The 13,169-nt window shown below is 40.4% G+C and overlaps 1 protein-coding gene across 4 annotated transcripts in view; it reads right to left on the minus strand.

Annotated features, from left to right (window-relative positions):
* Window positions 1–13,169, minus strand: part of ptprz1a (protein tyrosine phosphatase receptor type Z1a) — a 231,950-nt gene that overhangs the window by 35,580 nt on the left and 183,201 nt on the right. For all 4 annotated transcript variants that reach the window (XM_080190807.1, XM_080190809.1, XM_080190808.1 and 1 more), the window contains 2 exons: window positions 6,882–6,973; window positions 2,004–2,089 (listed from right to left, as the gene is read on the minus strand). In XM_080190807.1, the coding sequence (XP_080046933.1) occupies window positions 2,004–2,089; window positions 6,882–6,973 (178 nt within the window). The remainder of the gene's footprint in view (window positions 1–2,003; window positions 2,090–6,881; window positions 6,974–13,169) is intronic.

Here is a 13,169-nt window from a genome sequence, read left to right on the forward strand (position 1 = left end):
GGCTCAAATCGAACATGCAAAAATACACATTGCTTTGCAACTTGACTTGCAATGTGTGCCCGAGTCACATTCTTGAACTTTTAAATTAATATAAAGGGAATGACACATTTCATGCAAAATCATTGATACCCCATGCAGCAATCACAAACACATTGTCATCTGTTCACAGTACAGATTATCTGAATATCTGAGGCCAGATATTTTTACACCAAGGAGCAAGTACACAGACTTGAAGAGAATGAGTGAAATGAGTCAGAATGCTGCCCTTCTCTTGGAGACCAAGGTTTGATTCCATTACACATTCCCTATAATTTATATATTGAAAGCACACACACAGTCTTAGTTGATAATCAAGTGGGCGTAAAAGAAATAGCATCAAAACGATCACACCGGCTGCATTTGAACAGCACTGGTTTGAAGGGATACGTGATGGCAGGTGTTGGAAATAAAACTATGGTGCATTTAGAGGGCAGAATTTAACGTCAAACCCCCAGCTCTGAAAGGAAGTTCAGTGGGAAGGGATGAGATTAAGCAGGAAGGTGCAGGATGGTCCAAGGCAGCTTTTCCACCAGCAGGCAGGTTGAAGGGCACTCAGCATCCATTTCAAAGGCCTGATCAAAGATCATGGTACTACAAAGTAAGAGTGGAGGGGGGAGAGGGATGAACAGGAATCTACCCCTGTCCTTGATGTTGACCCTTCCTCCCATCCCTTCTATGCCAAACCGTTTCTCTTATCAGTCTCCGAAAGATCCATTGCTAATCATCTTGGTAGGCTCAGGTACAATTCCAACAGTGGCCACCACTCCTGGTGGTGCTGCTTGTACAGCACAGCCTCTGCCTCTGATTGGCTAGACATTCTTGGGGTGGGATGTCCAAACTACTAGGCCTTATTGCAGCGGGAGGCCCTGATGCTATCCACGTAAATGCCTGATTAACTTGGAATAGTTGAACCTCCTGTAGAAAGGCAACATGAGGCTCTCACCAGTCATCAACTTGGGGGTGGGGGTGACATGTCACAGCCACTAAATTCCACCCATCATAAAAAGTATGCTTGTGAATTTTGGTTAAAGGTCAAATTATATGAACCTTTAGAATGGCATCTAAATGATTGGGGGCTGTTTTATGCTTATATAGGTGCAAAAAGAATAAAAAATATATATTCTTCTCATCACCAGTGCTTAATGAAAATTAACTGAGTACATAAAGTATAATGTGGACAACTATCATGTATGTTTTTCTCAAATTCCTCTTTCTGCAGTTCTATTGGTGGTAATGCCCCGATTAGCAGGCAGGGCTATTTCAGAAATACATAACTGTTTGTATGCTATTATCTCACAACAGGGCTTTAAGGCATCAAATTATAGAAAGAACTTGCAATCAAATTAAATGAGCATGTCCTTGAAATACAATATCACTGACATTCTGATTAATTATCATTGATTTGCACTGGTGTTGGTGCATCATTCCAGAATCAGTTGAATCTTCTAATTATAAAAAGACATTTCACCTCCTTTAATATTATTTTTTCTTTCTCACTTGAAGAAAATAATTCCATGCCAGGGATTGTCTAAAATTAAACCCACACTAATTCTCATCTATTTAATTGACTTGAAAACCTCAGTAAATTTCAGACATGTTTTTCTTAGAGCAATGGGAGGTTATACGAGGCTAAATGGCCCATCAGTTTGTGCCAGCTTTTTGCTTCAGCCAAAATGAATAGCACAACTAGGTCCCTCACTGCAGTCCTGTAGCTTCTAATGCTTTCAACATTCATCTAATCTTCCCTTAAGAGACACTTCTGTAATTTCTGTAGTAAAGATGTCCAATTCTCTGTGCAGAGAAACATATCCTAACTGCTAATGCTTTGGAATTCTACAGTGCAGATTTAGGATTTTGCCCTTTGATTTGGTTTTTATCTACGCGAACTACAAAACCCTTGGAGTTACAGGACTATACTGCCTGGATAGGAATAAGAATTACCACAAACTAAACTTAGAACATACCTCAAACTCTTCAGAAAATCCATTATTTGCATGAAGTTCTGCAACGTGTTTTGGAAATTGCCTGATTGGAATTGCTCCCATTTCATCTGAAGGTAAAAATTGTTATTTTATAGTCTTAGTAAAATGCTAATTAACAGATTGCAGTGACAAAATAATCAAAAATAACAATTTTCTTTTATTCATGAGATGTAGCCATTGCTAAAAAGGCCAGCATTTACTACCCTCCCTAATTGCCCTTGAGAAGGAGGTGATGAACTGCTGCGGTCCATGTGGTGTAGGTACACCCCCACAGTGCTGTTAGTTAGGAAGGTTCAACATTTTGATCCAGCGTCAGTGATGGACAGTGATATTCCCAAGTCTGGATGATATACTTGCTGCCCTTGTTCTTTCTGGCGGTCAAAGTTGTGGATTGGAAGGGGCTGGTGGGAAAGTTTTGGTAGTGCATTGTGTACATGGTACATGTGGCCCCTGTTGTGAAGGGAGGGCCATGGTAGTATAGTAGGTATGTTATTGGGCTCGTATTCAAAGGACTGGATTAAGGATTTGGAGATGAATTCAAATCCAACCGTGACAGCTCTGAATATAGGTTCATTTAATTAAATAAATAAACTATCAAAGGCTTTCGACAATGTCTCACATAAGAGATCAGCGTGAATAATTAAACCACATGGGACTGGGGTGTAGCATATTGAAATGAATAGAAAACTGGTTGGCAGACAGAAAACAAAGAGTAAGAATAAACAGATCTTTTTCCAAATGGCAGGTACTGAGGTACCACAGGGATTAGTGCTAGGACCCCAGGTATCCACAATGTCTGTTAAAGATTTCAATGAAGAAGCTAAATGTAATATCCCCAAATCTGCAGATGACACAAAACTGGGTGGAGGGTTAGCTATGAGAAGGATGCAGAGAGGTTTCAATATCATTTGGACAAGCTGAATGAGTGGGCAAATCCATGACAGTTGCAGTTTAATACGAATACATGTGAGGTTATTCACTTTGGTAGCAAAAAAGGAAGGCAGATTATTATCTGAATAGCTAGAAATTGAGATAGCAGAAGGTACCAAGAGTTCTGGGTGTCCTGCAACACCAGTCATTGGAGGTAAGCATGCAGGTGCAACAGGCAGTAAAAAAGGCAAATGGTATGTTGGCCTTCATAGTGAAAGGATGTGAATACAGGAACAGGGATGTCTTGCTGCAATTATACAGGGTTGTGGTGAGACTACACCTAGAATATTGTGCATTTTTGATTTCCTTATCTGAGGAAGGATGTTCTCACAAAAAAGGGTGTGCAGCAAAGTTTTATCAGACTGATTCCTTGGATGGCGGGATATATGAGGAGAGATTGAGGCAGTTAGGATCATATTTGCTGGAATTCAGAATTCTGCCGGGGGTGGGGGTTTCATAGCAACCTATAAAATTCTAAAATGACTAAACAGAGTAAATGTAGGAAGGATGTTCCTGATGCTAGGAAAGTCCAGAACCATGTGTCAAAGTCTAAGGATACAGGGTAAATTTTTTAGAACTGAGATGAGGAGTAATTGGGGTGGCATGGTGGCACAGTGACCAGCACTGCTGCCTCACAGCACAAGGGATCTGAGTTTGATTCCCAGCTCGGATCACTGGTTGTGTGGAGCTTGTAGATTCTCCTTGTGGCTGTGTGGGTTTCCTCCGGGTGCTCTGATTTTCCTCCCACAGTCTTTGGTGGGTGGCTACATAAATATGGGAACATAATTCTAACAAAATAATGCATCTGGTCAAAAGCAGAATTAAGATATTGCTACACTTGGTAATCAGTTCCGCCATCCCATCTACCTCAGTGACGGAAGAAGGTGAAGGAATCTCCACCTGCAACCTCCTGTGTTAAATCCCACATGCTACCTCAGGTTCATGTACTTAACAGAAAGCATATGTTTCCTTGAGAATGTGATCTTGCCAACAGCATCCACTCACCTTTGGTCAATAATACCATAATTGAATTGAGTCAAATTATAAAATGAATCAAGAATCTATCTAGCTCTGTCTTACAAAATACCTAATGCCTCTGTTTCCACCACCTTTTGAGGAAGAGAATTTCAAAAACTCATGAACCTTTGACAGAAACAAATTCTCCTCCTCTATATGTTAAATGGACAACACTTTATTTTTAAACAGTGGCTTCTGGTTCTAGGTTCTCCCACAATAAGAATTATCCTCTCTGCATCCATCTATCAAGACCTCTTTGGTTCTTATATGCTTCAATCAAAAAGAAACAAGTTTACTGTACAACAAATTGTCATTTATAGGTCCCCCTTACTTGAGATTTTTGTTTTTTGTTTCCCAAGAGCAAATGTTGCATTTTAGCTTTTCATTACAATGCCACAAGCAAGAGTTCTGAAAATAGCATCAAATGGTCCACTCATAAACAATATTTCTACAGAAAAGCTACTGGGGAATTATTAACGCTGGTGAAAGGATGCAAGAGGGAGATGAAACATTAGCACGTCATGCTAATTTGCCTAGCACCTTGTGTGATGGCGTTTCAATTGTGCACCATAGGGAGAATGCTATGTGTTTGTCATTACATAAGAACATAAGAAATAGGAGCAGGAGTAGGCCATCCAGCCCTTCGAGCCTGCCCCGCCATTCAATAAGATCATGGCTGATCTGTCGCTGCTCAGTTCCACTTTCCCGCCCTCTCCCCATAATCCTTAATCCCCTCTCCTATCAAAAACCCATCAACCCGCGTCTTAAAAATATTTAGCGAGGCAGCCTCCACCACTTCAACGGGCAGAGAATTCCAGAGATTCACCACCCTTTGAGTGAAGAAGTTCCTCCTCAACTCCATTCTAAACCGCCCCCCTTTTATCTTGAGGCTGTGCCCCCTAGTCCTACTGTCTTTTTTGAGCGGGAAGAGTCTTTCCACTTCTATCCTATCCATCCCATTCATCATCTTATACGTCTCAATGAGATCTCCCCTCATTCTTCTAAACTCTAACGAGTACAAGCCCAGTTTATTCAGCCTCTCCTCATAGCATTATTATTATTATTATTATTCTCCTCATAATTACCCTCATTGGAGATGAGTAAAGTTATGTTCCAATGGTGTTAACATGGAGAAAAATCGACATTTTAAATGATTTGAAATTGTAAGTAATCTTGATTAGTCCGATGATAGTGCGGCACGGTGACACAGTGGTTAGCACTGCTGTCTCACAGCGTCAGGGATCCAGGTTTGATTCCTGGCTTAGGTCACTGCCTGTGTGAAGTTTGCACATTCTCCCCATGTCTGTGTTGGCTTCCTCTGGGTGCTCTGGTTTCCTCCCACAGTCCAAAAGACGTGTTGGTTAGGTGCGTTGGCCATGCTAAATTCGCCCTCGGTATACCCGAACAGGCGCCAGAGTTTGGCGACTAGGGGATTTTCACAGTAACTTCATTGCAGTGTTAATGTAAGCCTGCTTGTGACTAATAAATTAACTTTTTAGTCAGGGACTTTTTTCCAGGGTGGAAGAATCAATTACAAGGGGGCACAGGTTCAACGTGAGGGAGGGAAAGTTTAAGGGAGATGTGCAGGAGAAGTTTTTCAGAGAACGTTGGGTGCCTGGAACCCTCTGCCAGCGGAGGTGGCGGAAACAGGCACATTAGCAACATTTAAGAGGCATCTGGATGGGTACATGAATAGGGAGGGAATAGTGATACTGACTGAGTAAGGGCAGGTTTTTTTGTTTTTTCAGTTCACCTGATGAAGGAGCAGTGCTCCAAAAGCTCGTGATTCCAAATAAACCTGTTGGATTTTAACAGGTGTTGTGAGACTTCTTACTGTTTTTTAATTTAGCTAGGGCATCATGATCGGCACAGATTTGGAGGGTCAAAGGGCCTGTGTTGTACTTTTCTTTGTTCTTTGTTGATTTTATATCCTTCCCAACCCCAAGCAGTTTGTTCTTTCTTGTTTTGCAAGATCTGCTGTCTGTCCCCTGAAAATGAATGTGAAAATTGAAAACTTTCTCAGGGTAATATTTTGAAGAAGAGCAAGGGAGTTCTCCTCTGTGTATTGGATAATATTAGTCATTCTGCCAACAAAACTGTAAAAAAAAAACACAGATTAACTGGACGTGATCACATTGTTGTTTGTGGTATTTACTGTGCACAAATTGACTGCTGCGTTTCCTACATTACACTAGTGACTACACTTCAAAAGGTACTTAATTGAGTGCTTTGAGTCATTGTGGTCCTGGAATAACCATATGTAAGTCTCATAAGCCTCTCCCTTCTTTGAGCACTAGGAAAGTCAAAACAAAGCTAGATACCCAGCAGCTCAGTTACAATCTGCAGCGAGATCCTGCTGGAATAGTAGTATTCTTCCAGCATTATCCATTGTTTGATTCATCAGCATTTGCAAGCTTATTCCCTGAGATATGCAAGAGGAGCAAATGCTTTGTTTTCGTTTGGTACAAATCCAACACTAAAATGTACTTGTAACATAGTAACAAACAAATGTTTCATGCTTAATATACGTTGGATCGGCTCTATTTTGCATCCCAAAATATTCCCCCCCCACCCCTGGCCCTCATTTTGTGCAGGAAGTGGATGATTGCAGCAGCCACAAGCTTTTGGAGTACAAAGTCACTCCAGTGACCAATGACATCTTTGATCAAGTTGGGTAAAGGACTGTGAGAAACTCTTGTGATTGCACAGTACCGACATTCACTGCCAGTGGGGTGGGTGGGGAAAAGTCCAGAGGACTACACAGGCTGAATGGCAATGGAAAATAATTGAAGAACTGTGAACAACAGCTAAGCAAAACGGCGAGAACAAACTGCTAAAAGCCATGATGTAGTTTCATTGCCAGTCAACAAAAGGTGCAAGTTTGATTCCAGAGACCGATTTGCAAAAATTTACCTGCAACAGGTAGTGCTGGTGATTGTGATGTAGAAACCACTCTTGGCGAAGTGTTATCTTCTAAGTAAAAATGGGCAGTCTGAAAGCATTTCCTGTGGAAAAGAGTGAAAAACTGTTTTAAGAAGCACTCAAACACTCGAGTGATTGTCTTCGAACCCCATTCCCTGAAAAGAAAAACTCAAGTACAACTTTCAGAGAACATTGCATTTAAATATTTTAAAGCTGTTTCTGATGTTTGGCTAACTTTATAACGCCTTGCCTTTAATCTTCATGCTTTCTCAACACTTGCATAAATAATTCAGAGATCTATTTTATAAAAGGGAAGATAAAATTAACAGAGTGATCACAAGCTAAGTGTCCGTATTGTTATATCAGTAAAGTTGCTTTTCTTGTTATCAGGCTTTCCTACATTGTTTGGCTTTCTATATATCGAAAATATATTTCCAACCTCACTAATAAGATAGTGAGGCTGGAAGTATATTTTCCCATATCTGATGCGGAAGAGAAAACAGAACACAGAATGTGAAGGCATGTGGATGATTCAACAGAGAGAAGATTCTTCTCAATGCTTTTGGGCGATATCCTAGTTCTCTCCATAATGTCGCTCACATTGTAGGCACTTATAAGATATGCCCCGAATGGAATAAAAGACCCCTCCTCTAATAGGTATGCCAAGATATTGGGCAAACTGGTGGTTAAAGAATCTGTGAAACCCACACGAGGGAAAATTCTTGTGTCTAAAATAGCTGTGCTCACACATTGCCATTGTGTTAAGTTTTCAAAACTGGGCAAAAAGTGTAAAGGTAACAGGTGATTCGGAGCCAGCTTAAAAACAGCCTGCTGTTTCTGGCAGATGGCTCCAGTTTCGCAAGCATTCCGAGAAGTGAATGAAAATGAAAGGAACCTCAGTTATGACCCAACAAATGCTGCAACCAGCCCGTTCACACAGGATAAACGTGAAAATCAAAATGAGTCAGTGGTGACAGCTGGTATATCTGCATCGAGGGAGTTTAGAGACAGTGAGAAAAATATTTACTGTCAAGAACACAGGTGCAGCGAGCATGATCTCCACTGAATAGAAGGAGGAATTAGTTATCAAATTCAACTACTCACCCGAGGATAAACAGGATATATACTTGGATCATAAAACAATTCAATACCACAAATAAAGATCAGTGTTGGGTTTACAGATTTTTTTCATTGCTGTTGGTTGGAATCTCTTTGTGTTTTTTTTACATCCCATACAATTATCTACCCTCTGTGAACTCCCAACTTGTCCGAAAACCTGCTGCCTGCATTCACCCATCACCTTCACTGAACTGAAGTGACTTTCAGCCACCGTGACCCAAGTTAATATCCTCAGCCTTGTCTTTAAAATCTCTCATGACCTCAACCTGTCCTCTCTACAATCTCCTTCATCCCTAAAAAAACAAATCTTTCGCCAAGCTCTCTGGCCACTGAGCCAACAGTATTTCCTTTATCCTACTCTTTATAGTCATGCTTTCAATTGTCTAGTTTTCATCCCCTGGAATTCCCTTCCTTGCCCTTCCACCTCTTTCAGGGTTCTCTTTTTCTCCCTCCTCTTGGGCAATGTTTTTGGTCCACTCTTAATATTCCCCTTAAGGTGATTTGCTTTTTTTTTTACAGCCGCCACAAAGTGCTGTGGGATGTTTTTGTCATTCAAGATGTTGTATATAATGGTGCTAAAATATTTGGTGGCCCAGGGTAAGTAACTGTGTTTGGTAATCCATGGTCTGTTATGCTACATTGTGATTGTTTGCTTCTAGTGGTTTTTGACAGGGTGGTGATTTTACGCTGATGTTTTTGCTATGTTATGGTAGTCCATTTGAACAGGTAACCAAGTCTATGATCACCTGTCTTAATGGCTCCATTGTTAGCTCAATATTAATTATTGTGTATCTATGAAGTGCCTTTTAACATTTTACTCCATCAAGGATGCTTAATAAATTCAATTAGTTTGTGTTGCTGCAGTCTGATTGAATTTAATAGTATGGTAATCTTACACTGATTGTGTTTAATGCAGTGTAATAATCTTACACAGATCATATTTGATACAGTGTGAGAATCTTACATAGACTGTATTTGATGGTGTGGTAATCTTACACAGACTGTTTGATACAGTGTGGAAATCTTACATAGGCCTTGTTTAACACATTGGGATAATCACACAGGGATTATGTTTTAATACAAGTGTGGTAACCTTACATGGACTGTGCTTAACACAAGTGTGGTAATCACACAGGAATTATGCCTAATACAGAGTAGTAATCTTATACAGACTGTGTCTTTTTTTCTGATTTTAATGGTGTTTGATAACGGGATGGTCTGTCCTTGACTGTGTTTGCTACATTGTAGTCCTCTGACTCTATTCAAAACATTTTAAGACCTTTACACTACTCCCACTTTCTCCTGGACATCAGGTGCTGATAATATAGGGTGAACACACCAGTGCATCCAGGACTAGGGAAAGGTGAAGGCTGGTGCATAGATTGGGAAGGTGGTCTTCACCCCTGTTGTCAATTTGCCTTTCACCACTAACTGCGTTGGTGAAGCTCTCTCTGTTTTGCTCCCTTGCTTCCCTCCCTCTCTACTGTAACTATTTAGACCTTCTCTGGCCTTCAAACACATCAATGATCATTCTCATTATTGTCTTCATTTGTTTTGTGCCATTATCATTCAATAATCTCCTGTCCTCTACTTAATCATTTTTGAGTTCCATGTACACACACACACACACACACACACACACACACACGTTCACTTGCAACATCTTCTGGGAAAGGTAACTGACCTGATATAGCAACATTACTTTCCCCTCTCCACTGATGCTGCCTGACTTGTCAAGTGCTTTTATCTGTTCTTATTTCAGGTCTGCGGCATCTAGTTTTTTGCACATTGAATCCTCTACAGTGGCAGTCATTTACACCGTCTACACAGGAATTCACCAATTTTCCTTAGGCAGCACTTCCCAAACCCACAACCGTTACCATTTAGAAGTAAAAGAGCAACAAACACATGGAAACACCACCACCTGGAGGTTCCCCTTCAAGTCATCCACCATCCTGACTTGGTTCCTTCACTGTCACTGGGTCAAAATCCTGGAACTCCCTCCCTAACAGCACAGTGGTCATACCTACACCTGAAGGACTGCAGCGGTTCAAGAAAGCACCACCTTCTGACGAGCAACTAGGGAAATAAATGCTGGCTTAGCCACGGATGTCCCCATCCCATAAAACGTATTTTTAAAGAAACTAGCTTATGCATAGAAACAATTTAAAACAAAAGTACAACCACTTAGTATTTGAAGCAATGAAATGAATGAGGAAGATTAAAACTGAAGACTATGAGGATAAATAGGGAACATTTGCCAGTGATTGTGTAAACTCAGTTGAACAGTGGTTAGTTAGGTAGGTGAATTGATATGGGCCACGTGGGTTTTGTCAAGGTGGTATCAGGTACGAATGCCTTGACAGATTGGTTTTGGAATATCCATTTTTGTGGAGCAGCTGTATATGAATTCCATCGAGTATGCCTTTTACCTGAAATTTGGTTTCACAACTGTCATGGGAAACTCACACAAAAAAAATGCTGTATTCCTGAAACATAGCAGCTGGGGAAAAAATTATCAAAACACATTCTCCTGAACACTGACTGCAATACCCGTCACAAAATATCCATCTGTTTCATTTAATTGTCCACCCGCAGCAAGGCTGTGGCATAGTGTTGATACATAAGCTTCCTGCTAATTATCACTCTATTAAAAAGGAATAAGTGCTGACAAGTTTACAGCCATTGCTGTACAGTCTAGCAGTTATATCTTTGATATTCCGCAAACTGCCAGATCATTTCATTGACACCTTCCTTCTGTGGCTGAAGGGACAAATCCCCAGTAGCCAAATCTCTTGCTAATATCATCAGACTTTTAATCAGATACTTAGCGAGCTAAAAAGGCAAAATTAATGGATAGTGTCAAACCTCTGAAATTTTTTTAGAAATCTAATAAACAAATAAAGAATCTCGCCTCTTTTTGATGATCACTTAAAAATTTGGCTGGAACAGGTGTCTCTTTGATTTCTGACAGGAAGCATGGACACTGTACTCCTTACACCACCTTGGTGCAGCCTCTCTCTTGATGCAGGGGAGTTATAATTGAAACAAGCCAGAAGAGTACATGACCACAGTCACTGAGGTTACAGTTATGTATCTTTGGAATGTTGCCAGTCTTGCAAAATTGCATTTTGTAAAACTTGCATATTTAAACCTCTTCATAGATGTTATGAATGTGAAGAGGTTGTCCTTGTTGCTTTTGTGCCAATTTATATAAAGTATAATGTTTACTCCTGACTAATTGATAATATCCCTGCTTCTGACACAAATTAAGTCAGAAGAATTTGAATTTTGTTTGCTCAGCTTCCGAACTTTGCAAATCAATATCTTGGTCTTGGCCTCGATACCTATGTTCATATTCACAGACTTGGATGAGAAAGCAATTTTGTGTCGAAGAGGAAGTTAAATTGCAGATTGTTGCACTGTCCTTGCTCTCTGTAACCTGCCAGAGACCCTTCATGTAAGTAAGGCCAATATCTTTTATCTGAAATACTTGGGGCCAATCATGTTTTGGATTCCAGATGATGTTAGTTTTCAGACATGCACATAGGACTAGACCAATTTACATCAGAATAGCTTAAGGCCAAGGCTAGCTATAGCTTAAAGTAAAAAAAATGACTAGAAAAGTAAGATGTATTACTGAATAATAAATACAGGGAACCTGTAATAAGTTCCCACCTGTGGACTTTGCACGCTAAAGGTCAAGTCACACTGGCTCATGTTGGCTCAGGTCAGGGACTTTCTGGGTTAAAGGTCGGAGGTGGTCAGTGAGATTCATGTCCACTTGGGGTAGAGACTTCCTGTGTTAAAGGTTGATGAGGTTAAAAAGAAGTGTGGTTTTTGGACCTGTTCGATTTTCAGATTTATGGATGCAGGTTAGTCGACCTGCAGTTATTTGCCCTCAGATTTTGGATTAAAACTTTTTTTGGATCTTACTAAAAAATTTTTTTGAAGCTTGGCTGCCTAATTACATTTCTATTCACAACTGCTATCCTTTACTCATCAATTTTTGTCTACAAGTTTTTTTCTATAGACTTGCATTAAAAAGCATCTTTCATGACCAAAACGACAAGGTCTGTAGTTCTCTTTCTAAACCTCTTGGCATTATTTTTCCCTTCTTTAAGGTGCTCCTTAAAATCTACCTCTTTGGTCACCTGTCCTAATATCTCCATTGCAGTTCGGTATCAAATTTTGTTAAAAATGCTCATGTGAAGCACCTTAGGATATTTTGCTATGTTAAAGGTGGTACATAATTATGTCAAACTACAATTTAATTTGTCGTCTGGGTGAGTTCATGTCTGAGAGTGTTTGTGGATGAAGATTAATTGCAGTTAGTCAGCTTTGCTTTGGATTTGGATTGATAAGTTTCTGACCCTGCAGTTGTCAAGTTACCTTTTGTCTCTTGTTAATAAAAAATAGAATGTTTCCTAGTTTACTAGGCTGATACCGGAGTTGAGGGGGTTGAGCTATGAGGAGACACTGAATAAACTAGGCTTGTACTCGTTAGAGTTTAGAAGAATGAGGGGAGATCTCATTGAGACACATAAGATGATGAATGGGATGGCTAGGATAGAGGTGGAAAGACTCTTCCCGCTCAAAAAAGACAGGAGGACTAGGGGGCACAGCCTCAAGGTAAAGGGGGGGGCGGTTTAGAATGGAGTTGAGGAGGAACTTCTTCACTCAAAGGGTGGTGAATCTCTGGAATTCTCTGCCCGTTGAAGTGGTGGAGGCTGCCTCGCTAAATATTTTTAAGACGCGGGTTGATGGGTTTTTGATAAGCGAGGGGATTAAGGGTTAGGGGGAGAGGGCGGGAAAGTGGAACTGAGCCACGACAGATCAGCCATGATCTTATTGAATGGCGGGGCAGGCTCGAAGGGCTAGATGGCCTACTCCTGCTCCTATTTCTTATGTTCTTATGTTCTTATGTAGTTTCACATTGGTTGCAATCAGTTATTTTGTTTATGAATTCTCAATGCTGATGCTGTGATCTGGGGCAGAATGTTATGGCCCCGTTGTGGCAGGTTCCATAACATTCTGTAAAATGCAATGAGTCATTCAAAAGTCTGTTGACTTTGGCAGGACAAGAAAACATCACCAGTGGGCAGAGCTGTTTAAATATTTTCCCCAATATGTATGTTAACTGGATAATTGTCAATTGTC

Source organism: Carcharhinus amblyrhynchos, chromosome 6 (genome assembly GCF_965287045.1).
Source record: "Carcharhinus amblyrhynchos chromosome 6, sCarAmb.v2.hapA, whole genome shotgun sequence".
Classification (NCBI taxonomy): Eukaryota; Metazoa; Chordata; class Chondrichthyes; order Carcharhiniformes; family Carcharhinidae; genus Carcharhinus; species Carcharhinus amblyrhynchos.